The 25929-nt window shown below is 37.1% G+C and overlaps 2 protein-coding genes across 3 annotated transcripts in view; both read right to left on the bottom strand.

Annotated features, from left to right (window-relative positions):
• Positions 1-13958, bottom strand: part of pkp1a (plakophilin 1a) — a 28672-nt gene extending 14714 nt beyond the window's left edge. Inside the window, exons 1-2 of one of the 2 annotated variants that reach the window (XM_026199285.1) lie at positions 13288-13958; positions 10521-10636 (exon numbers count right to left, since the gene is read on the bottom strand). In XM_026199285.1, coding sequence (XP_026055070.1) covers positions 10521-10636; positions 13288-13465 — 294 coding nt within the window. In that variant the 5' untranslated portion in view covers positions 13466-13958. The remainder of the gene's footprint in view (positions 1-10520; positions 10637-13287) is intronic. The other variant, XM_026199284.1, reaches the window with a different exon arrangement.
• Positions 13959-15636: 1678 nt separating this feature from the next.
• Positions 15637-25077, bottom strand: smpd2a (sphingomyelin phosphodiesterase 2a). The gene is made up of 10 exons (XM_026199279.1): positions 24932-25077; positions 23235-23331; positions 22019-22095; positions 19806-19899; positions 18658-18747; positions 18462-18544; positions 18244-18376; positions 18052-18156; positions 17628-17781; positions 15637-16471 (listed from the first exon to the last, which is right to left on the bottom strand). The coding sequence occupies exons 1-10, from the start codon at positions 24979-24981 to the stop codon at positions 16092-16094; spliced, it is 1263 nt and encodes a 420-aa protein (XP_026055064.1). The 5' UTR covers positions 24982-25077; the 3' UTR covers positions 15637-16091.
• Between the last annotated feature and the right edge of the window lie 852 nt (positions 25078-25929).

Genomic DNA, 25929 nt, shown 5'->3' with positions numbered 1-25929 from the left:
TATGAAGTCCATCCCTCAGAAATACAGAGGTGTGAAAAGTTTTTTGCCCCCTTTCTGTGTGTTTTTTTTTTTGCATATTTGTCACACTTACTAGAATCATATCATCAAACTGTCATGGTCAGTGTGAAGAGATGAGACGAGGACTAAAGGTGCAGGGAAAATGGGTCTTTTTAGTAATAAAATAAAACAAAACTAACAAAACCTACCCCAAGGTGGACAAACAGGCAGGCAGGCCAGGAACAAGGCACAACAAAGCAAGGTACACACCACACATAAAAAAAAATATATTACACAAAAATAGATCAACTAAATACAAAATGCAGTTTTTATATGATAATTTCATTTATTAAGGCAAAAAAGATGTCCAAACCTATCCTTCCTTACATTAAAAATGTATTGCCCCTCCTGTTAAATCATGAAATAACTGTGATTAACTTCATTATTTTAGAAAGCATGCTTAAAGAGTCACACTGCAATCATGCTTTGATCTAAAGAAATTCAAGAACAGATGAGAAACAAAATAGTTAACGTGTATCAGTCTGGAAAGGGTTATAAAGCCATTTCTAATGCTTTTAGGGACTCCAGCGAACAACAGTCAAAGCCAGGTGAGTGTGATTTCACCAAGTACAACATGTTCCTGGATCAACATCCTTGTTGATCCTGGAACAACATTCCAACCTTTATGGAAAAAAAACCATAGCTTTATTATAGTAAAACTGTTGTAACCCATGTTTTTTTGGCGTGTTGACTACCATTTGTATAACCACAGATTTTCTACAAATACAATGGTTAAACTATGGTTAATATAGCAAAACCATGGTTAATTTTTGGTTACCATGGTTTAACTATAGTAACGTCTCGGTTACGTATGGTAACCCTCGTTCCCTGAAGGAGGGAACGGAGACGCCACGTCGGTGACCGACGAATATGGGATATCGCTTCGATAGACCAATCTACTTCAAGTGTAAACTAAACGACCCGCAGCTCTACAAATATCTGTCAGCGAGGCGCCACGAGCCAGCGCCCAGGAGGATGCAACACTCCTAGTTGAGTGAGCTCGTAACCTGAACGGGCAGGGCACACCCTGAGCCTGATAAGCCAGGGTTATGACATCCACAATCTAGTGGGCCATTCTCTGCTTAGAGATGGCACTCCCCTTCTGCCGGCCTTCATAACAGACAAAGAGCTGGTCTGAGTTCCTGAAGCTTTGTGTCCGGTCTACGTAGCACCTTAATGCTCAGACAGGACAAAGCACAGCCAGGGCTGGGTCTGCCTCCTCCAAGGGCAGCGCTTGCAGGTTCACCACTTGGTCTTTGAAGGATGTAGTGGGAACCTTGGGCACGTAGCCAGGCCGGGGCCTCACGATTACCTGGGAGTCAGCCGGCCCGAACTCTAGGCACGAATAGTCAACCGAAAATGCATGCAGGTCCCCTACCCTTTTTGATGGAGGCCAGTGCAAGCAGGAGCAGAGTTTTCAATGAAAGAAACTTTAGCTCAACTGAATGCAAAGGCTCGAATGGGCCCTGTTGTAGTGATTTAAGCACTAGAGACAGGTCCCAAGAGGGTATACAGGGGGGCCGGGATAGATTTAACCTCCTGGCCCCTCTAAGGAACCTGATGATGGCTACCCAAAGACTTCCCATTCATGGGGTCATGGTACGCAGCAATAGCGGCACCTGGACTTTGAGGGTGGAGGGAGACAGCCTTCGCTCCAACCCTTGCTGCAGAAAGGATAGCACGACCGCAATCGGGCATCTTCGGGGGTCTTCTCGGCGAGAAGAACACCACTCAACGAACAGGTTCCACTTCAAGGCATAAGCGTGTCTCGTAGACGGTGCTCTTTCCGAAGTGATGGTGTTCACTACCTCTTGGGATAGGTCACCTAGAACCTCCGCGTCCCATCCAGGGACCAGACATGGAGTTTCCAAAGGTCTGGACGCGGGTGCCAAATGGTGCCCCGTCTCTGAGTCAGTAAATCCCCCCTCAGAGGAGCCGACCAAGGAGGGGCTGTCGAGAGGAGCACTAGTTCGGGGAACCAGGTCTGAGTAGGCCAATATGGCGCTACTAGCAAGACTTGCTCCTCGTCCTCCCGGACTTTGCACAATGTCTGTGCGAGAAGGCTCTCTGGGGGAAACGCATACTTGCCTAGGTCCCGCGGCCAGCTGAGTGCCAGTGCGTCCGTGCTGAGAGTTCCCTCGGTCAGGGAGTAGAACACCTGGCAGTGAGAGGTCTCTGGAGCAGCAAACAGGTCTGCCTGAGCGGCTCTGAACCACCTCCATATCAGCTGAAGTGACCTCAGAACCTTCTGACTCCAGAGGAGGAGGTGGCGGGCGAGTTGCGAGATGCGACGAGTGTGCAGACCACTTTGTCAGTTGATGTACTCAATAGTCGCAGTGTTGTCCACTCGGACCAGCACATGCTTGCCTCGTAAGAGACCTTTGTGACGGTTCAAGGCAAGGTGCGTTGCTAACAACTCTAGGCAATTGATGTGCCACTGCAGCTGCAGGCCCGTCCAAACCCCTGAGACTGCATGCCCATTGTACGTGGCCCCCCAGTCGGTGGTGGAGGCATCCGTGTCCAGAGAAATGCAAGATCTGACCACAGAGTGAGGGTTTGGCGACAGGCTGGTGTAACTTGGACCCGGTGAGTGCCGCGCTTCCACGCCCACCTCGGGACTCGGCCATAAAGCCAGTGCTGGATCGGTCTCATATGTAATAGGCCAAGCGGTGTAAGTGCCGCCGCGGACGCCATATGCCCCAGGAGCCTCTGAAAGAGTTTCAGTGGGACCGCTGTCCTACTCTTGAACGTATTCAAGCAGGCTAGCACCGACCGCGCACGTTCCTCTGTGAAGCGTGCTGTCTGTTCAACCGAATCCAACTCCATACCGAGAAAAGAGATCCTCTGCCACGGTGAGAGTTTGCTCTTTTCCCAGCTGACCTGAAGGGCCAACAGGCTCAGGTGCCGGAGCACCACATCCCTGTGCTCGCACAACTGATCTCGAGACTGTGCTAGTATCAGCCAATTGTCTAAGTAGTTGAGAATGCGAACACTCTGCTCTCTGCGAGGAACGAGAGCTGCCTCTGTGACTTTCGTGAAAACACGGGGAGGCCGGGACAGCCCGAAGCGCAAGGTCAGTGGCCGGGTCTCCACGCCAGGAGGCGGCGGACTTAGGACACAATTGCATCGCTACCGCCCACTCCACCGACGAGATTCCTGAATACCCCTTCGCTGCATCGCCATCGAGGGTGGTAGCACGGCCGAATCGTCATCTGACAGCTCTCCCTCCGATGCTGAGATCGACATCTGGTCGGGGGGAGTCCCACTGGATACCGCTGGTACGCTCCTTCAAGAGGGCCCAGCACGTTCCGTGGGTCGCTCCACTGGATCGGAGGTGCTAGAGGAGTGGTGGTCCCCAGAGGGTTGGTTCCCTGCGGGGTTTGCCACCACTGTAACCCTCAAACCACTCATGAAGCTCTTTTAGATAAATTTGCTCTTTAGGAAGTGCTCTTTTAGTGTTGAGGTGCACAGGGGAATTGGCCGCTTGCAACACGACAGGTGTAGTGCAACCTGAAGTGTGCAATCCACTCGACACAGGAACGACCACCGCTGAAGCGCCGTCTCGCCAACACACGAAGCTTCCGAGAGTGTGCTGAACTCGTAGTTCACAACAGACACAGTTGAGCAGAGCGATACTAACGCTCGGCTCCGAAGCGAAAAGCTGGTATGCATTGCACCTGCTGCCCTCTTATACTCACGCAGTGATCAGCGGCAGCTGGATGCAATAATTGCATGCCAATGAATGTTTATATACCACAAAAGACTGCTTTGTAAGTAATCTTCGTGATGTATCTGAATTCCTTAGCATATCCAAAACCTCAGAACAACTTGAAGATGTAACAGAAACTATGGACTCTCTCTTTTCTAACATTTTAAATACAGTTGCTCCTTTACACTTAAGGAAGGTTAAGGAAAACAGTCTGAAACTATGATATAATGAGCATACTCGCACCCTAAAGAGAGAAGCTAAGAAAATGGAGCGCAGCTGGAGGAAAACAAAACTATAGGTATTTCGTATTGCTTGGCGGGAAAGTAACCTATCCTACAGAAAAGCATTAAAAACTGCTAGATCTGATTACTTTTCGTCTCTTTTAGAAGAAAACAAACATAACCCCAGGTATTTATTCAATACAGTGGCTAAATTAATGAAAAATAAAGCATCAAAAAGTGTTAACATTGCCCAACATCACTTTATGAACTACTGTACTTCACTAACCAACAACATGTATGTTAGACCCTATTCAATCTAAGCTCCTAAAAGATGTGCTTTCAGAAGTCATAGATGCTCTTCTGACTATTATTAATTCCTCATTGTCATTAGGATATGTACCAAAAACCTTCAAACCTTCACCACTAGGCCACAAGTTCCCAGAAAATAAATGATATGTGAAATGAAAATAAACGATAAACACTGTCCCCCCTGCGGATGAACAAATCATTTTATTGTACTATTAATGCTATAATGCTACAAGTAATTCCTGAAGATGAATTTAGCTATTAATACCCCGTTATTATTATTTACATCTTTGAGCTAATTTGTTAAATTATTATTATCATCATTATTATTATTAATGTTGAAAAGCTGAGAATATTTTTTCAGGAGTTTTTTGGGATAAACTCTTCAGCGAATTTGCGCAAGGATCTGTTTCAGCGTAATCATCCCGAACAGCCTTTTCATAAGGGTGTGATTCAGGTGGCCAAGTAGTTTGCTTTCACAATGAAACACACAGCATCTCCACAACTGATACGGCAGCAACAATACTACAGTGAGAATAAGTTACACCTTTTTTCTTTGCGTGAACATTTGGACGGCATTATACAACTCTTCCCACATCATGATGTAGACATGAGGGAGTTTTAGAATGAGCTGTTTTAGGAGGGCATGGTTATCTCTTAACTTTTATAAAGAATATCTCTTTGGATTTGAGACTTTGGTCTTTGCAACTTTAGAGATCTTCTTTATGCACCAAGAGCTTGTAACACTCCAAAGAGAAAGGAAAAAAAAATCCCATCATATGACCCCTTTATTTTGTGTTCTGAAGATGCACTGAGGTCTAATGGGTTTGGAATAACATGAGGGTAAGTATTTAATGACATAATTTGTATTTTTGGGTGAACTAAACCTTTAACTTTGAAGGTACTGTTTATGCTCAAACAGCAACATTATACAATAACTAACATTAAAGTGAAATCGCAATCAACCACCCCTTTAATTCAAATTTACTTTCTGTTGCTTTTCTTTCCCTTTTGATTTTGCAAACTGAGTGACAATCAAAATTATTTTCTGCTGTAATAGTAAAGATAGAGCTTAAATATTTAACTCAGCATACTCCTTTACCACAGTCATGCAGAGCAGGGCACGAAAGACTTGTGAAAGGGAGGAGCAAACATTTATTGAGGTGAAATGTTGTGCATTCAAACAAACAGTACAGTAATTTGATTCATCTGTTACTTGGTAAACGCAGCCAGATGGAAAGCAACATGGACAGGTTGTGTGACATACCCAAATCCAAAAACGAAACAAACCCATAAACAAAACCAATTTACAATCCAGGTTACATTAGATATGGGTTGGCTTGCAATAAGGATAAACACGGTCTGTACTGATTACAATTTGTAGCTGAGAGCGTAAACTCATCGAAATTCAAGAGATATTTCCAAAACAAACAGCTAGGTCTATAATACAATGTTATACTAACAGTCAGCTTACCTACATTTTGTTAACCCTCTGGGGTCTGGGGGTGTTTCGGGGCCCTTTAGAAGTTTTCTTTTTGTTTCAGTATCTGAAAAACATATTAATGCTAATGTCTGATAATACTATATTTAGTACAAACTGGGCTGCAATAATTTGTGAGCAGTATAAATATACATTGTAAGAAGCCCAAGTTTATGCGTGGTTTGTGAAAAACTAAATTTAAGCCATTAAACACATACAGAAAATATGTTCACAAGACGTCTGAGAACAGGGTGTTGTAGACTAGAGTTTTTGCTAAAAAAATAATGTGAAAATTATTCTGTTCGCTGATTCACAGAAAAAATATTGATTTCACATTTGTAAAGCATGTTTTGTGTTCAAAGTGATATGCGAGGAAGTCACAATGGCCATGAATATTTAATGATTTACACCTCAGAGACAAAGGGCCTCACCTAATGAGCCATCAGTCAGTAATGGGTTTGTGAAACGGGTAAAAAAAAGAATGTGAGGAGATTAAAATAATGGGGGTTTGTATTAGTATTTTATTTACAACACAGTATAATCAAAATGTACAGTGATGGTCAAAGACAAATTAAGAAAACTGATTTAAACACTGAAACTTGAACAGTAACCTGTCATTGCTGATCCTGACAGATCCTGTTCAAATGTTGCAACAAGTAAACCAAACCTAATATTTCCAGTGTCTGGTGCTTTCCATCGATTCAAGTCTGATACAGGAGAAACTATATTAGTACATTAGTAATACCCTTATTTACAATAACTTGTAAATAAATGGATATAAATAAATGATATTTATAGTCATCAACATGTATAAAAATACATTATTATATATAATCATGATATCCTCCGCTGGATCAAGCAGCAAGTCACATCTCCTTTTTCTGGGGTAAATTCAAAGCTTATTCCTCTCAGTGCTTCATATTCTTCTGAGGTAAATACGGTCTTATTCCTCTCAGTGCATCTTCTTCCAGAAACACAAGTAGCCAAGATGAACTTAAAGAAAGGTAATTGTAATTGTGATATAATAAGTAAAAGTAGCTTGTGGGCGTGATCGCATTAAGAATAATTAGGTAAGACGGGAAAAACTGGACACCACGGTTTTATATGGATTACTTTATCATAGAATATTTGTTTTCAATAACTTACTTTGTTTAAAAGTAAACACGTCAAGATTTCTCAAGATATATCTCTTATGTTTGTGTGTCGAGTATTCACAGAGTTTCAGTTCATTTTTGTGATGTGTTTCAAAATGAAGATTACGGAGACCGAGAAGGCTTTCTTTATTTTACAAAAGCACAAAGTTTTGTTTTTATTATTATGAGTGTATACAAATAAAAGTAGACCCTTTACAGATGTGAATGATGTATTGCTCTTAGCTGTACAATCAAAAATGATGAAGTACTAACCCTAACCCATAGGGTTTAAACTAACTGATATTAAATTACTAGAACTACTGATTTAAAGCCACTTCTCACTGTTTAATGAGCAGATGCAGTTTCTCAGAGATAGTGAGTAACCGTCTCGCTCAAGGGCACAATGGTGTAATAACTCCTTCACTCTGATCCAGCAGAGCACTGACTGAGCTCTTGGATTTGTGTTACAAAAATGATCAAGATAATCACAGGAAAAGAGTTGTATAAAGTGTGAGTATATTGCTAAAAAGCCATTGGTTTGACTAAAAATACTCTTGGTTTATGAGTATGAGCACACATGGAGCGAAAATGAACCAAACTGTTTCAACAGTGTTCTTATTTTAATAAACTCTTTCAAATCACAAAACAGAAGCCTGCTGTGTGCTAAGTGTGTTAATTCACAAATGGTGTGCTTTACATATCTACTGCAAATGAAAGACAATGCTTAAAGAGTGACAACATTTTTAAGATGCAGAAAAAGAAAAGAAGAAAAAAAAGAGAAAAACACACATTTGCAATTTATGTTTGTCTATAATGTCTGTCTACATTATTTAGTATGCATTATTTTACATGCAAATACAATTTTTAAAAAGGCTTATGTTTCACATGCCATCAAGTTATATTTTATATTTTAATTACTATCCAAACAGGCAAAAAAGTATGTACCATAATTATTTTACTATCACTGGGATACTATTAATAGTTAGCTTAACCGGTTTTATTCTTATATTTAACTTTTAGTTTGTGTGTGTGTGTGTGTGTGTGTGTGTGTGTGTGTTTGTACTTTTAATTTTTGTATATATATATTTTTTTGCTATATAATCTAAAAGAAAATGAAAATGCTGCCTTGACAACTTGCTTATTTATTTTTGTACTTAATTTAATTTTTTTTATCAAGTTTTGTTTCAAGTTACAATTGTTTTATGGTTTTGTTTTTATGTAAACTATAATATATAGTAAATATAAATTGTTATTAAAAATCTGAATAGCATTAATTTATTTGCCGTTGGCAGTTCTACTGAACTCTTTCCCAGGAATCACACAGCCGGCTCAGATTGATTTAAGTAATAGAAAATCAATGATTTACTGGTCATGAACATGCACACAATCTATAATATCCCTGTCATATTCTGATTGGATGCGTTTCTTTGGCAACTGGCCATTAACACCCTGCTAATGAGAGATTTTAATGTAAATAATTAACTTTAACCCTCCCATTTATGATATCAGTAGGCAGCAATACCCTGTGACTGAGACATTGGGAGAAATGTGTCTAAAAATAAATAAAACTGCTACAGCTCTACCAGTAGATCTAGATAAAACATGCAAGGCATAATTAAATTGCTTTGTAATAAATTTAAATACATGAACAGCATTGTCCCACAAAGATCTGTATTCTGGCTAAAGGAATAGTTCATCCAAAAATGAAAATTTGCTAAAAATGTACTCATTTTTTAAATGCAAGATCTAGATGAGTTGGGTTCTTCATCAGAACAGATTTGGAGAAATGTAGCATCACATCAGTTGCTCACCAATAGATCATCTGTAGTGAATGGGTGCCATCAGAATGAGAGTCCAAACAACTGATAAAAACATCATAATAATCCACAAGTATTCCACAACACTCCAGCCCATCAATTAATGTCTTGTGAAGCAAAAACATCCATTTTTATAAGAAACAAATCCATCATAAAGGTGTTTTACCTTAAAACTGTTGCTTTTGGTAAAAATGCATAATTGATAAATGCTTCCTCCATTGGGAAAAGTCAATCAAACTCCACACAAATTTGTTTTTGAACTGTTGTGGACTGTTTGGGCTTGTAAACATTGCTTGATCTGTGCATATTTCTCTCCTGATTCATATGAAATTACTTTGAAAGAAAAACATTACGGATTGAGGACATGTATTTTAATCAGAAGTGAAACTTTAAAGTTATAAAGTCTTTAATAATGGATTTGCTTCTTACAAACACACAGGTTTTCACTTCACAAGACTTTAATTGATGAACTGGAGTGGTGTGGATTTCTTGTGTATCATTGTGATGTTTTATCAGCTGTTTGGACACTCATTCTGACGGCACCCATTCACTGCAGAGGATCCACTGGTGAGAAAGGGATGTGATGCTTAATTTCCCCAATTCTCTTCCAACTCATCTACATCATGGATGGCCTGAAGGTACATTTGTAGCTTATTTTCATTTTTCTGGGTGAACCAATAAAGTATTAAACAAGGAATTATTATTATTATTTTTTTTGGTAATTCTGCAATCTGCATTGCGATTTAACTCATAAAATAATTTTTCACGTCACTGACAAATGCACACAAAATTGCAAAAAGGTAGTGTTTGCATGACAGTCAACTGTTTGCAATGAGAATATGACCAATTTTTAAATGATCTTAATATCACACAGTATATACAGACACATTGTCTATGTCAAAGAAAGTTAAAGTTAAGAAATGACACATTTTTTCATAAATGCACGAAAATTAACATAATTTACTACTTATCCTTTCATCTTTCAATAACAAATGTAGTCAATAAATCTGACACTATTCCTGCCTCTCTTATTTAGAAACAATCAAAAGCTACAAAACATAATCTCATAAAAATTGACCTGTAACTATATTTCATCTAGTATCTTGTAATAATAAACATTTCATATCTTTTCCATCATATCTTTTTAGAAGTTGCCGTTCAACAGAGTATAATAAAACAAAGTAACCCCCTTCTTTCTTAGGCAATGCGTACAGAACAAATGCTGAACACAGAGCAACAGAGCACATTCTTAGGCATTACACTGCAATGTTTTTGCATAAACAAAATACACTTGGTTTAAGAATATACACAAAGAGGGAACAAAACGAGCAACGCTGTTCCACCAGCCTTCTTCAACAGCAACCACAGACTAACTGTGTTAGTGGGCTAAACTTAAATATCTACTGAAAAGGAAATTAAATGCTAAAGACTGAATATCACAATCATGCTCAGTCATATTATAAACCAAAAATATGCATTTTTGGAAAAATAAAATAAAATAAGCATCAAGCTCTGCTTATATTAAATTCATCAAAAACTGTCAATGATCAATTATGAAAATGTCCATCTAACAGAAGCATTTTATTCAAATTTAGTAATATACTACTTAACTTGAGTCGATTTCATTTGCTGTCTGAATATCAAAATACTTTGAATTGTCAGTAGTGCACAACCAAGCATGTACTGTATCTGCCGTGACAGTGAAACCCTGGATAACAATCATAAATCAGTGTTGCCGAGCAGTAGAGTATATATAAATCATGCTGCGGAGCACATAGTGTGTGTGAGAGACTTTACCGTTCTGCTCTTGCTGCTTGTCATGTTGAGGCTGCTAAATTTGAAGAGTGTGTCGTTCAGTTTTGTTGGTGAGAACTGGAATTTCGGCTCACTGTATTCTGTCGCCGATGCCGGAGCTACAAAAAAAAAAAGGCATAATTACACTAATTAATTTACTAGTGACTAGACTTGATAATTAATCATGATATATTTAGTGAATGTCACATAATGAACATATATAACAACATTTATTTAAATAAAAAAAAACATTTTCAAATGTTTGATTGTAGGGCTGCAAAATGAGTCCAATTCATTTTTTAACAAAATGTGTAATTATAAATAAGTGACTATAATAATAACAACAATACAAATGATTAATATTATTATTTAAAAAAACATATTACTAATGTAAACAAATCAAAAAATGTAAGAAAGAAAATATATAATCATATTAATTGTACTTTATTGTGCAACTGTAAAACTACAATACCAATGTACATAGCTGTGCTAATTACACTATTTTAAACCTTTAAAACACCAAGCTTTTATTTTGGCAAACTCAGTTTGAAACACTAAACTTTATTAGGCTTGTAATTGCATTAAGGCATTTCACAATTAATTTTTTTATTAATTTTTTTTTATTTAACATGCAGCAGTATCCAAATGTCTCACCTGTGTATATGCAATACGTTTTATTTTCAAACTTTCTCTTAATAGATAAAAATAACTATTGTATATGCACTAAACCTGTATGATATCTTCCATTGATAGCATTAACAAACATCATTACATCAATGCGACATGATATACTCCTAATTAAACTACAAAAATTACTGTCTAATTCATGCAGTATTATACATGCTAATAGAGAAACATATAGACTATAATTATTTTACGACGTCGAAGGACTATGTACAGTTCATATGTGAAAACATACATACAGCACTTAAAATGCACAGTTTCTCTTAAATATTCATTCAGTTTTATCTTTTTCAGAAACCCACATTCAGATATTTTGAAATATCATAGAACTTCATATACTGCTTATTTCCACATTAAATATTGATATGGTATGAATTAAGTCTGTTATCAAAGCGTGCAATAGAATACAACATGCAACTGTGTGAAACAAGGCACATTATTCTCTCTTTTTATTCTCTTAGCAAAAACCTAGAGATATTATCATGTGTATCAAATTTCTAAACACTGGTTGGATTACGTCTGTGTCTCAAAGCTTACAGTAAACTGCCAGCCTAGACAGCATTTTGCACAGCATAAGCTCAAAAAAATGTGAAGGTACAGTATTTTCCTGGCAAATGACTGTTTACTGTCAATCATTTTTACAATTAAATGTCGTCTGTCTACTGTGAGCTCACAGACAGACACACAGTGATCACAAGTGTCTGTTACAGTGATCACTTCTATATTTACAGATTAACTGTAATGCAGTGATGGTCACATAATACATAACATTTTTACATTTTCAATTGTTTTAATAATTGTTAAAAATTAGTATACTTATTTTGTTGTGTTGATTAACTTGATTATTGTATTATTTCATATTATATTTTAAGGTAATGTATTTTAAATGAACTAAAATTCAACTTCATTGCAAATGTGTAATCACAAATATATTTAAATACATGACATCATTTTCAAAGGAATGGCGTTAAAGCATATTCCAGTCGATCACATACGCTTTTCAGTACATTCAGCAATACACTTTAGTGGGTCAAAAAAGCTTTCTAAAGTTTGGCTAATTGCGTTTAATATAAATGTAAACTGTAATACATTTTCTTTCAATTGTTCACTAAATAACATGCAGTTATTTCCATTGCATTCAGTTCAGACTTATGTAGGCTATATTCTTTAAAAGTCGCTACATATTTTCCATAATAATGACTCTTTGTAGAAGCATGCTAAAGCGTACTTCTTTTTCATGAGGGAAACTTTGCTGTGTTGCAGTTTTCTATTATTTTGTGAAGTAAGTTGCATTTTTTTATCAATAATTATGTTTATTAAAAATCTATATTGCTGACCTTTGAGTACTTGTCGAGTGTTTACAACTCATACTAAAAGTTTACCAGAGGTATATATAACAAAAGAACAGTTGCATGCCCAAAGGCATAAACAATTAAAAATGTTTTAATAAATAATTACATGGCAAGTCTTAATTGTATACTGACAAATATATTATTCTACACTACATTGTACAATATTGCCACACAGGTGGACTCTAAGTTGTCTATAGGCTACTTGTTCCCAATCAAATAGAACATTAATAAATCATGATGATTTCAAAACACAAAGATTTCAATAACTAAAACAGATCACACACAGTGCATGCTATGATTATGTTTCCAGTAATTAGTTATGAAATAGTGACCTAGAATTCGTTGACTTTACACAGAATCATACTTAAATGAAAGATTAAATGTTTCACTGCATTGTTGGATTGCACGAATAGCATGCATGGGATAAAATGTGTACATCAGCCCCAAAAATGCAGTGTAGGTGTAGGCTTCTAGTTCACATGGCTTTCAGACACATCCCTGTCAAAAACTCTTGTGGCTGAGATATTGATTACAAATGAATGCAGTTTTGCCTCAAATACCTGCTTGAGCTTGCTACCGAAAAAATATAACAAAATGTTTTCATGCAGAAACTGCCAAACAAGCATGCAGTCCTTGTTAGTGAGGTTTTTTTTTTTTAAAGTTGAGGTATTTCTTTCACGCTGTTTCGTTGGCATTACAACTAATGCCTTTGTGCATATAATCGCCGCACTTACTTGTTGGCGACGGAATGGAGTCATTCTTGACTATCTTCGACTTGCTTCTCTTGATGCTGTTCACCTGCTCCAGCACGCGCTGCTGCCCCGTCCGCTGTTTTGTGTCAGAGGGCAGCACCAGAGAGGTGTCCTCCGAGGAGACGGTACCCAGAGCCGAGCGGATCGGTTCGGCAGTCATCGCTGCTCTCAATTGTTCTGCTCGCACCTACGGACAAACCCAACAACAGCGAGCGATCTCCCGTCCGGCTGCGGAGAGAGCCAGAGAGTCCACACCTGAGGTCACGCCCATCTGATGTGTCGCGCGCTGGACCAATCACAGGTCCACATTCTCTTTTTAAACCTGTCAATTACACTGCGTTTCCTTTTAATATCAAGCATTGTATTAAAAACAATGTTTTTCAGTGCTTTACTGAGTGAACGTAGCGTTCCCTTGCAAAAGTCTCAACGAGAAACCTGCATCGTAAAAGTCTTGCGTTCCACAGAGATAGTTTGCGTTTTCTTGCAAAATTGTTCTTGCAAAAGTTTTCTTGCCAAAGCCAATACTAAACTGCGTTCTCTTCCAAAAGTATGGAAGCCGTTTCCGCCAAAATTTAGAAAAATATGATTCTGTAAGTCATAATAATAGAAAACCTCATAAATATGACTTAGTATCTCGTTATATTGAGAAACGTTCTCGTTATATTGACTTTCTCATAATAACGACTGAGTTTGTCATAATGATGATTCTCGTCTTATATCATTGTATTGATAAAATTTCGCGTAATAATGAGACAGTTTCTGGTAAAATGAGAAACTTTCTCGTAATAACTTTAAAAAAAAAAACACACTTCGACGAATGCGCAACACTAGACGTTAGTAAAATGTAATAAAATTGTGATTAATTTTAATACTCTCCTACCATAACTTTTGCGTCTGAGAGGGAAACTCCAACAAATGTATATTCAAGCGCCAATTCATCATCACTGCGCATCTTTAGTAAAACCGCCAAAAGACGGTTTGCGTTCAACACACGCGAGAGTAGCTATACGCAACCCCCCAACATCTCTGTATCCAGTTCTGCTTCACATAACATACATAGGCTGCTGTATGCATACAAACAATAATAAAACATATAATAATAAAAACTAAATAGCTGAAATTGCATTGATTATAATATTCCAAAATGTAGTCCTGCATACCCTTAATTACAGCAATGACGTCATGAGTTGCATCAATGTATGCTTGCAGACTTGTGTGATAGTTGTCTAAGAGTTCCAGAATTATCGTGCAACTATTTCTGCCTATTTACAGAAACATGTTTGTTATATTGGTTAAAGTGTGATATGTGTTTAATGGTTAGGGTAATGTTCTCATGCTCCAGAGTGTTCAGTCTCTGGCATCACACTTCAGTGACAGATCTTGCAGGCGTCAACACTCCTACAATGTCTGACATCCACTCACTATACAACTGTACATACTTCAGTACATACAGCAGTGTATAACCGTGCGTCACCATCCAGGACTCCACTGTGATTATCAAACACACAACAAGTGCTGTAACTCTATATTATAATTAGCCCTTCTTTTACAACCGCACCCAGAAATACTATTTCAATGACTATTTTGTTATGTAACAAACGGGCTAGGATGCTAATTGTTATCCTAAATACTGTTATGGTAATGGTTTCCTAATCTACTTAAACATTATAAAAACCTAGTAAAAGCCACAATCTTCACTTGTGTTAATTTCTATTGAAGGCTGATGTAGCATTATTAGGCTTGGTATTAAATATTAATGCATCCTGCAGAAAATCTATTTAAAAATCTATCTGATTTAAATCTGTTTGCTAAAATAGATCAAAAACTATAATAATATTTTTCCTCTAATTTTTGTAGAATTATTATGCATGCATATGACCTTATATTAGGTAAAAATATATTGTAAACTGTCCAAGTGGTAAGATTTATTTATTATTATTATTATTATTATTATTATTATTATTATTATTATTATTTATTATTATTTTCAAATTATTGTAGCTGATTTTTTGGAATTTCTTTTGTGAAAAAAAAAAAATGAAAGCTTAAAATAAAAATAGCTTGCTAACCACAGAAAACAAATGTTGGCTAAAAGGTTACAGACTAGCTACTTATACTCAAAAACTGTTATTGTTCAATTTTCCGCTCCACAAGCCAGATATTCAATCCTCACACAAAATCCATTTCATAACAATGACCTAGTATTGGTTTTATTTGCCTACAGAACCTCTACTGACCCTTTCACCATTTATACTCTTGCATTCAAGTGCAAGAGCACTACCTTGTGGAAAGGGGTGAATTATTTAAAACACCCTGCAGGAAAAATGAAAATGCTTCAGAATAGGGATTTATTTATTCATGATTATGATGAAATGTCATCCAAACATTCAAACAGTGTTTATAATGCCTGAAATGTGGTGTAGTAATACCTCAACAACAAACAGTTTAAAAAAATGACTTAAGTCTCTTTTGAGTTACATTAAAATATGAGAAAGCACACTGTTCGGAGTGTCTTAGACAGAGATAAGCACAGAATTAAATAACTCGCCCTCACAAACAAGGCTTTCCATTACAGCTTTCACGATTTTCAGTTCGTTAAAATGCAAAGACCAGCAGCTCTGTGATGATTAATCTGTCTATTCACTGAGCTGAGGTAGATATAGCTTCAGAGCACTGATCTCGGATCAGCTCTTCAAGTTATATCCTAACAGCTATTTTGTAACACTGAGGTACAGTAACCTGATCCGGATCCAACCTTACACCTCTCGTTTAAAAGGACTCAGCGCCTAGAGCTCAGGAGAACCATCGAAGGATGAAGATCCAGACAGCCGACATCCTGTCAGTTTAGTCTGGAGCTCATTAGAGGTCAGCATCATCTGGTCTTCAGTCTCTTTCAGGACTTTGATGTGTGTGGTGAAGAGCAGGTAGAGCAGAGCTCCAGAGAGGAGCAGACTCATGCACACGGCTCCCAGAAGCCCAAGCGTGCTGTAGGAGCAAAAGCAGGAGCAGGGCAGGAAGGTCATAACCAGAAGCAGCAGCAGTAACAGCAGAGCACCCAACACCAGACGCATGGCTCTGTCCCGCAGGGCCTCGGTCTGACACAGGCCTTCCTTCACCACCGCACGCGCCTCTGTCACCACGTCCATCTGCTCTGATACAGCCAGTGCTGGAGGAGGACAGGGCCATACAGAATAAAATCAGTTACACCTATCGTTTGCTTACATTGAAATCAAAATATCAAGATTATGTGACTCTTTTTTTATTTTCTTCTTTAAAAATAATGGTTTGATCTTTCTTGAACGTCATATTGATGGGAGTGACATCATAGACTACCATTCAAAAGTTTGGGGTCAAAAATTTGTTTTTGAAATAAGTATTTTAGAAGTTTGTGATAACTGTAATGTTGTGAAATATTAATACAATTTAAAACTGGTTTCTATGGGAATATTACGATGGTGTTTAAGTGCAACGTTGAAAAAAAGAAAAAAAATAATTATACGATTATGAGATTAAAGTAATTATATTTCGAGAATAAAGTCAAAATATTATGAGAATAAAGTTGAAATGTTTCAAGAATAAAGTGGTAATAGACCTACTACAAGATTAAAGTCTAAATATTACGAGAATAAAGTAAAAATATTTCAAGAATAAAGTAAAAAGTTTACGAGATTAAAGTGGAAATATTACGAGAATAAAGTTGAAATGTTTAAAGAATAAGGTAAATATTTTGTGAATAAAGTCGAAATATTATGAGAATACATTTTCACATAGCCTATCTGGAATTTTCACAAAGAAAACAATTAAATTTAATGAATTGTTTCATAAAAATACAGCGATCTGATCATTAAAGAGATTGAAAAACACATTATTGTAAGACACATGATTTGTGTTTCGTCTGAGTCCTTTTAGACGCCACTTTCTCTTGAACGCTTGTACAGTTAGCAGATGAAGTTTTAAATATGAGTATTTTTCTTATACAAATGCATCGCTTCACTTCAGAAGGCCTTTATTAACCCCCCAGAGCCATGTGGAGCACCTTTTATGATGGATGGATGCACTTTTTTTGTGCTTCAAAATCTAAACAACCCTTCAAAGCCATTATAAAGTCTGGAAGATTTAAAACAACTACGATTATATTCGTCTGAAATAAGAAAGCCATACACATCTAGGATGGCTTGAGGGAGAGTAGTCATGGGGTAGTTTTCATTTTTGGGTGAACTATCCCTTTAAGAGTCGTCATGAGAGTGTGTTGCATCAAAACTGCACTGAAGCAGGGTTTCATTTGTTATACTGATGTGAAATGCACGTTTTTGAGTACTCACGGCCGCTCGATCCATGCTGTCTGCTGTCCTCTGAGTGCAGCAGGGTCAGTTCAGCAGTCAGAGCCTCGTGGTCAGAATAAGGGAAGGGTTTATCAGCCACTGGACCCTTGGTGGTGGAGAGAGACTCACACTTCACGGTCATTCTCTGAGAGCCCTGCACGAGAAAAAGAACAAAAATAAACACTAATGTTCAGTATGGCATATAAAAAAGCAGTGTGAAAAACCGTTGCACATTTTATTTCAGGACTCTTTGATGAATAGGAGGTTCAAAAGAAGAGCGATGATTTGAAACAGAAATCAACATTCTAAACATCTTAACCGTCACTTTTGATCACTTTAATGCATCCTAACTGAATAAAACTATTAATTAAACAAAAATGTGTGTTGTCCTAGATAGATTGAATATCTTCAGAGATGATTTTACCTTCATGAGAATGTAGTCAATTCTGATGCCCTTCTCAAAAGGAACAAGATCATGGTTCTTTGTGAAGTGATTGTCTGCTATCAGCGTGTGTCCATCTTCACAGCCCTGCCGAGAGCAACACACAGTGAGGATTCGGATAAAAACAGGGCACACAAACAAACTGAATAAACATGTAACAGGAAGTGTGCTCACATCAAAGGTGTCTGTTTCAGTGTAGCAGTCTCTGAGCCCCGTGTGGGACCTGAGGAGACGGTTTCCCAGGTCCTGAGGGTGCATGTTCAGATCCCCTCCCAGAACCACCAGATCTGCTCCACAGGACGTGTGGCTAAAGAGGCCATACGGTATGAGTTTACTAAAAGCATGTGACCTCTTTTCTCTATGACACATTAAGAAAACAGACTTTCTCTTACCGCACGAACTGCAGCAGTTCCCACGACTGCACTGTTCTGTGGGACAGGTATTGATCTTGAGCCCTGCAGTACTCTGCGTGTAACTGAGAGGAAAGCAGTATCATTACTGAAGGTGCATCGTCTCCAGTTACTCGTTGGGAAGTACACACCTCAAGACCTACTAAAGCCAGATCAGACTTTAGAGAGAGTGACTTACATGAGTAACATAGACGTGCGCCTTTAATCCAGAAACGTCTACGATGACCAACCCGACGGCTTTGCCTCCGAACCAGTCGCCATGGCGCAGCTGAGATGACCACACACACACACACACACACACACACACACACACACACACACACACACACACACACACACACACACACACACACACACATACACACACATATATATATTCATTCATCATTACACTTTAATTACATGTAAATATATACATAAAGTACTATACTTTAAGTTCAGCTAATTGTATTTAATATGAATTTAAACTGTGAAAACATTTTTATTAAATTGAAATGAACATGTATGAAAACATTACATTCAGTTTGCGCTTAAATTATTTTAAAGAATATGATCTACTCTGTCCACAATGGCCATAATGTGACTAGCTTTCGTAGAGGAATCTGAATTTTGTTTGAGTTTCTTTATGATACAATGATTCATGTAACAAAGTTTTAGCAAAGCAAGAATCATTATATTTTGTGTGTGTGTGTGTGTGTGTGTGAGTGTGTGTGTGTGTGTGTGTGTGTGACCCTGGACCACAAAACAAGTCCTACAATATTTGGATGAGATACACATATTTTTAAATCTGGAATCTGAGGGTGCAAAAAAAATTAATTCTTAGTAATGCATATTGCTAATCAAAATTTAAGTTTTGATATATTTACGGTAGGGAATTTACAAAGAGCAGTTGGGGGTTCGATGCCTTGCTCAAGGGCACCTAAATCGTGGTATTGCCGGCCCGAGACTCAAACCCACAACCCTAGGGTTAGAAGTCATACTCTCTAACCAGTAGGCCACAACTTCCACAAGAAAAGGGACACGGGATTGGATCAGAAATAAGAGAATGTTTGTTCTTATCAATCTAAACAACAATACCATTCTTTTTCCCTGCTGACTTTTTTTGCTATAACAAGTTCCAAAGGCTCATTGTTACAGCATGTAAAAAAAGAAACTATTATGTGAAAAGTAAGAAACTCCGGAGTGATATAAGAGAAATAGTTTGAAGCTAGCAGCATAATTTAGGAAAAACAACAACAATAAAAATCAGTTATATAGTTTGGTGACATTATACATAGTATTTGAAGGCAGATTGACCAATCAGAATGAAGTACACAGAAAGCTTACCATATATGGGTAACCATTGAGAGAGTATTGGTAGAGCAGAGCGTCCTGGATCCTGTGTCTGGAGAACACAGCAAGCCCACTGCCGATGACTCCACTATCAAAACATACCAGAACACACAGATACTGAATAACATTTGTCTTCAGTAACAATCATACAGCTTCATGCACTTTTCTAGTATTAATAGGGAGACTGCAGACAAAAACCTTTTATTTGACTCTAAACTCCAGACTTAAGACTAGGGTTATTATCTACTGTATGTTGAGTAGTCCTAGAAAACCTACTTTCCTTTCTTTTGAACATATTGACATTATTACTGTCATTTGTTTTGTGCTGATATATTAAAGGAATAGTTCACCGAAAATGAAAATGTAGTCACCCTCAGACCATCCAAGATGTACAAGAGGTTGTTTCTTCATCTAAACAAATGTACATCACTTGATCACCAGTGGATCACTTTCGCACAAATAATTGCAACCTGTCCTCGAACCAATACGCTTGTATAGGTCGTTTGTCCAAATCCCTGAAATACGACCCATTAGAGCGTATACTACAATTGCACCACTATCAGCAAAAGAGCGTTTTCATATTAATGTTATGTGTATGTACTAATGTTATTTGCGTGTCGTGTAGCTCAGTAAGTATATTATTGCGTTATACCTTGACATGTAATCATGCTATCATGGGTTCGATCCCAGGGAACGGATGTGCACGAAAATGTATATGCTCAATAAATCATAATTTAGCATGATTTCTGTGAGGGTTAGGTGTGGTCATTCGAACGAATAAGCCACCTACAGTAGTAAAATATGTAGGAAATACTGTGAGATCGGTGTAAAACGCCCAAACATTGCATTTAAACAAACGTGCGTTTTGATCGTTAATGACGTTATACGTCAATTCATGACGACAGATGCAACGCGATACTGTCATTATTTTTACGTCCGCTAAATGGCGCTTAACTTTAAAACGTAAATAGGTCATAATAATTGCTTGCACAAATGACCTATATGGTCGTTTTTTATTGGAGGACAAGCTCAATAATTGATTAGTTTATTTCAAGTATGCCGCTTTTCACAAGACATTCATTGATGGACTGAAGTGGTGTGGATTACTGTGAGGTTTTTATCAGCTGTTTGGACTCTCATTCTGACGGCACTCATTCACTGCAGAGCATCCATTGATGAACAAGTGATGTAATGATATATTTCTCCAAATCTGTTCTGATGAAGAAACGAACTCATCTACATCTTGCATGGTAAATGTTGAGCAAATTGTCATTTTTGGGTTAAATATTCCTTTAATACATCCCTTATTTATTCATTTTCTCATGGTGAATGAGCAGAATGTAAAGATTGCATCAAAACCAATAGTGAAAATGTGGGTTAAGGATTTGCAATAGTAATAGCAGATACCACCAATAATGTGAAAAGCCACAAGCTTCTAATTCCCTTCATGCTTTGGGGGAAGTGTTAACTGTAGATAGTACTGTTTCTCTGATAAGTGAGAGGATTACTAATTCTGCCAAATCAGCTTTATTGATTGCATGCTTTTTCGCAGATCATGCTTATTTTTCTTGTCTAATAAAGATAAGGAAAAGATGTAAAGGTCACGAAACGACACAGCATATGATGGAATATTGAAACAAAGAGGATGTTTTTAGCTTCTTAAACAGATAGTTCACCCAAAGTGATTTTAAAAGTCTTAACTTATCCACTTATTCAAGTCGTTCCAAAACCATATGCTTTCTTCTATGAAACACAAAAGGAGAACTTCTGAAGAATGTCCAACCTGCTCTTTTCTATATACAATGAAAGCAGACACCAAAATGAAGGGACACCAAACAACTTGAGTTCTTTTGTGTCTTGTTACCAAATAGTAAATAACAACTTTAGATGTTGGTCTGCTCCTGACAGAATGCTTTTATGGGCTTCAAGATTTCTCCTTTTGTGTTTCCACGGAAGAAAAAATAATAATACGGATTTGGAACGACACAGGGGCGAGTAGATTTTGACTGGATTTTTTGAGTTTTGGGTGATCTCTACACTTTTAGTGGGTATTTTATTTCCCGCCTTTTTCTCTCTGGAATGTGTGAGAGCGCCTAGCCGTTTGATCACCGATCAGAAGGTTTCAAAGTCTCTCTTTCAAAATCCAAATGGCTTTGAAGAACAAAGCAGCATTCAAAGTCCGTCATGTCACGGCGAGTTGAACTGACCTCTTGAAATAGTGAGTATGAGGATGACAGGAGGACAGCTTTCTCTTCAGGAAAAGGAAATCTCTTTCACTCCACACCTAGAGCAATGTTAAAGATACTTAGATCAGTACAAATTAAGTTTATCTGTTTGTCTAGCTAGCATAGGAAATTTATAAGAACATTTTTAAAAGTTTTTTTTTTCCATATGTGCATACAGTGCAAAGGTTTTCTGGTCTCTTACACTGTGTTCTAAGAGTAAGGATTTTATTTATTTTTAGAAATCACAAAGAGCAGTACAATATTTTGAAGAGAAAAATTACATCCACTTAAAAAAACATTGCATTACTTTTGAAGAACTCGTTAATTTAGGCTCAGAGTGATTATGTATTTTATTGCTTTATAATGAAATCTCTTATAAGGACTGCTTTATTTGTTAGAAAAATGTGAATTATTATTACAATTTTAAAGAGATTTCTGTTTGGATATATTTTATAATCTAATTTATTCCTGAATTGACAGCATCATTACTCCAGTCTTCAAGGTCACATGATCCTTCAGAAATCATTAAAAACAGTTGGTCTGCTTCATATTTTTGTGGAAACTGTGATACATTTTATTCAGGATTCTTAAATGAATAAGAATAAGAAGTTCACTGACCAGCATTTACTTTAAATATAATAATTTGTAACATTATAAATGTATTTGTTGTTATTTTTGTTCAATTTAATGAACCCTCACTGAATAAATGTCATTATTATTTATTTATTTATTGAATTATTTAATTATTTTACTCAGCCCAAAACTTTGGTAGTTTATTATGCTTTCCATAAAATTATTAAGCACCAAATCAGTATATTAAAATGATTTCTGAGAGATCATGAGAAACTGAAGACTGAAGTTAAGATGCTGAAGAATCAGCTTTGATCACAGAATTAATAACATTCATAATAGTAATTTAATTATTTTTTTATTTTTATTTTATTTTTTTTGCAATATTACTGAATTATTTATCAAATAAATGCAGTCTGGTTAAATATAAGAGACATCTTTCAAAAACATGAAACACTTTACCGACCCCAAACGTAACCAGCCTCAACCACATGTCAGTTTAGGACACAGTGTTATTCGTCCATCGGGGAAATAAAGCAAAATGAAGTGCTAAAGCCACAAGGGAACTGAATTAATCCCTAAAGACAGTCAGAGGATAAGAGGGTTAAAAGTGTACAGTAAAACACACTTCCTGTAACAGGACGATGTCGTGCTGCTCTCGGCCCAGTAATTCTCCGATCATCTCATACCGCTCCGCACAGAGCTGACTGAAGAATCGAATTCCCCTGAAAAACACGAAACTATAGTCACTACTGTCTTGTGGTCTACTCACATACAAACCCCAACAGCGTTTACTGTATACACATATGCAGTCATTCTGCTCCACATATTAACACAGCTGACTTCATCATTTCACAGCTCCACGTGGATGCTTTAATAATCTGCTGTGTCATCTAAATCAGAGGAATTAATCTACAATCAAAGTCTGCATTATTGTGTTCTGTTGTTCTGGAACGTGGTACTGACAGCGTTAGCATTAGCAGAGCAGGAGGCCCCCACTGAACATCATGTGACCGCTGCAGCCTCTCTGCTCATGTGCTTTCACCTTCATACTTATACCAAAAACCTCAAACCATTCACCACACACACGCACACACACACACACACGCACACACACACACACACACACACACACACACACACACACACACACACACACACACACACACACACACACACACACACACACACACAAACAAACACATAATTTTTAAAACTTTTGTAAAATATTTATGTCAAAGATATCTAAAGATTCTGGTATGTCTGCATGTCTAGACTAGATTTCTAAAAGTTGCATTCAATGCAAAGGTTTTCTGTTCTCTGAACACGTCTTAAGAGTAAGGTTATATAATAGTTCTATGAAAGACCGCAGTTTTTAGCAATACAAAATGTTGGAGCTAAGCGATACTAGCTAAAGGGCTACTACTACTACTACTACTACTACTGCTAATACATTCCATTCAAAAAATGTCCAGTATTTATGAAGATTTGATTATTTTTAGTGCCATTTGAAGGCCTGGAAACCACTATTTTAAAATTAAATATATCAGGTTTATTACTGTTAACTATAAATAAAACCATAAAAAATTGTTAGTTGAAATAATATAAAAAAGCTATTTGCCAAGCTACCATTTATCCCTTGCATGCACTAAAAGAACTAAAACTAAAGCTGAAGTAAAAAATTATCAAAACTTTATAGACACAAACACACACACATACATAAAACTAATAAAAATGATAAAAATACTACAAAATGTAATAATAATAATAATAAAATTGCACATGTATTGCAACACTAATGTGTGTGTGTTTGTGTGTTTGTGTGTGTGTATATATATATATGCAACACTCATCAAGTCTTCAACAATTTTCTAATTTACTTTTCTAGTTGAATAGTACTGAATTATAGGCCTACAAAAAAAGATTTCAGCATCACCAAAGATACACAGATGTCAGGGCATGTCCAACTTCTCCAGGGCCCCAAAAGACCCTCAGACCCCAGAGAGTTAATGCAGAGTATGCTGAAATATCCTAGAATTAGACAACATTATTTTGCTAAAGTTCAAAAATGAAAGAAAAATGCTAATTTATCTAATACAACTACTATATTATCTAGGTAACACCTGCATTTTACACTTAGACGTGTGCAGCAAACCCATAAAATATTCATATGTTAATCCATGCATAATTAACTCAATAAATAAACACAGCGAGTTGCATTTCTCCCCCATTAAAAGCAGCCGACAGTGTTTCGGAGCGCTCCTAATACAAACGCGTTTTCTGCGCGTGATGTTGACGCGCAAGCATCATCAGATCTGAGCTCACCAGCAGTTGAGAGAGAAGACGCGCAGTCTCGAGGGCCGCTCTGTCGCCATGGTGCGGCGCAGCTCGGGCTTCGGTCGGTCAGTCGGTCAGTCAGAGAGCGCGAGCGCTTTAAAGACCGCTGGCTCTGGAGGCGGAGCTTCAAACTGATCCACAGAGCAGCCAGACTCAGGCACATTTGAAACCCTGCTGTTTATTCATTCATTCAAACTATTTGCATTAACAGTAATAATTATTTTGAGCTACATGAACTAACAGCGTAGCAAAAAGGGTTCAGGTATAGTATAGTCTTTTTTATTTCATGTAAGTCATGTAAATATCTGCATGTGACTGGGGCTCAAATCGATGCTCCGCTCGCGCTCTTTTTTTGAGTGCATGACAGGATTTTCTGCGTATGCGCATGCTATAATGCATAGAAACACCTGAGTGCATTGTGGGTAATGTAGTTATCTCATTTATTCGCACATATTTTCCCAGGTAAGGGTTCGATATAAGAGTACGTGTATTTATATAAAAGCAGAAGCAGTTTTTCACAAATTTGTTCTGGTCCAGCTCAGTTTAATATTATTTATTTCACATACAAATATAAAAAATATAACAACTGTTTGAATGAATTAAATAAATCCTAATCCTAATTGAAGGGATGAAAACAAATAGCTAAAGTTAGGTATTACTCAGTAATGATTTGATTGGAGTAATTAATCATGGTTTCTTTTTTTTTTAAATAATAATAATAACTATTTTATTTCCTGGAAAATTAGATCAAGAAACTGTCTTTTGATGAGGACAGAGGGAAAATCTATGAACTGGTCTCAAATGTAATCAATAATCCTCTTTAAACTTCACATTTAGTCTATGTGCATTTAATTGTGATACACTAACTTGCGATTGTTACCTTACAGAGCCATTTTTAACCCATAAAAACACTACTACTACTTTTGTTATAAATGCATGTATTTGGGTTGATTTAGGGGTAATACATCATTTTTTTTTTTTTTTCG

The sequence above is a fragment of the Carassius auratus genome, chromosome 23 (genome assembly GCF_003368295.1).
Source record: "Carassius auratus strain Wakin chromosome 23, ASM336829v1, whole genome shotgun sequence".
NCBI classification, from domain to species: Eukaryota; Metazoa; Chordata; class Actinopteri; order Cypriniformes; family Cyprinidae; genus Carassius; species Carassius auratus.
This window is presented reverse-complemented; position numbering and strand designations above follow the sequence as displayed.

What these genes read in the sequence shown, in the direction of transcription:
- smpd2a (XM_026199279.1), bottom strand. Translation starts at nt 24,981, where the DNA reads ATGGCGACAGAGCGGCCCTCGAGACTGCGCGTCTTCTCTCTCAACTGC. An exon ending in GAACTGCTGCAGTTCGTGCG is followed by an intron (nt 18,377 to 18,461) that starts GTAAGAGAAAGT and finishes TGGCCTCTTTAG; the next exon opens with CCACACGTCCTGTGGAGCAG. An exon ending in ACAGCATGGATCGAGCGGCC is followed by an intron (nt 16,472 to 17,627) that starts GTGAGTACTCAA and finishes GTCCTCCTCCAG; the next exon opens with CACTGGCTGTATCAGAGCAG.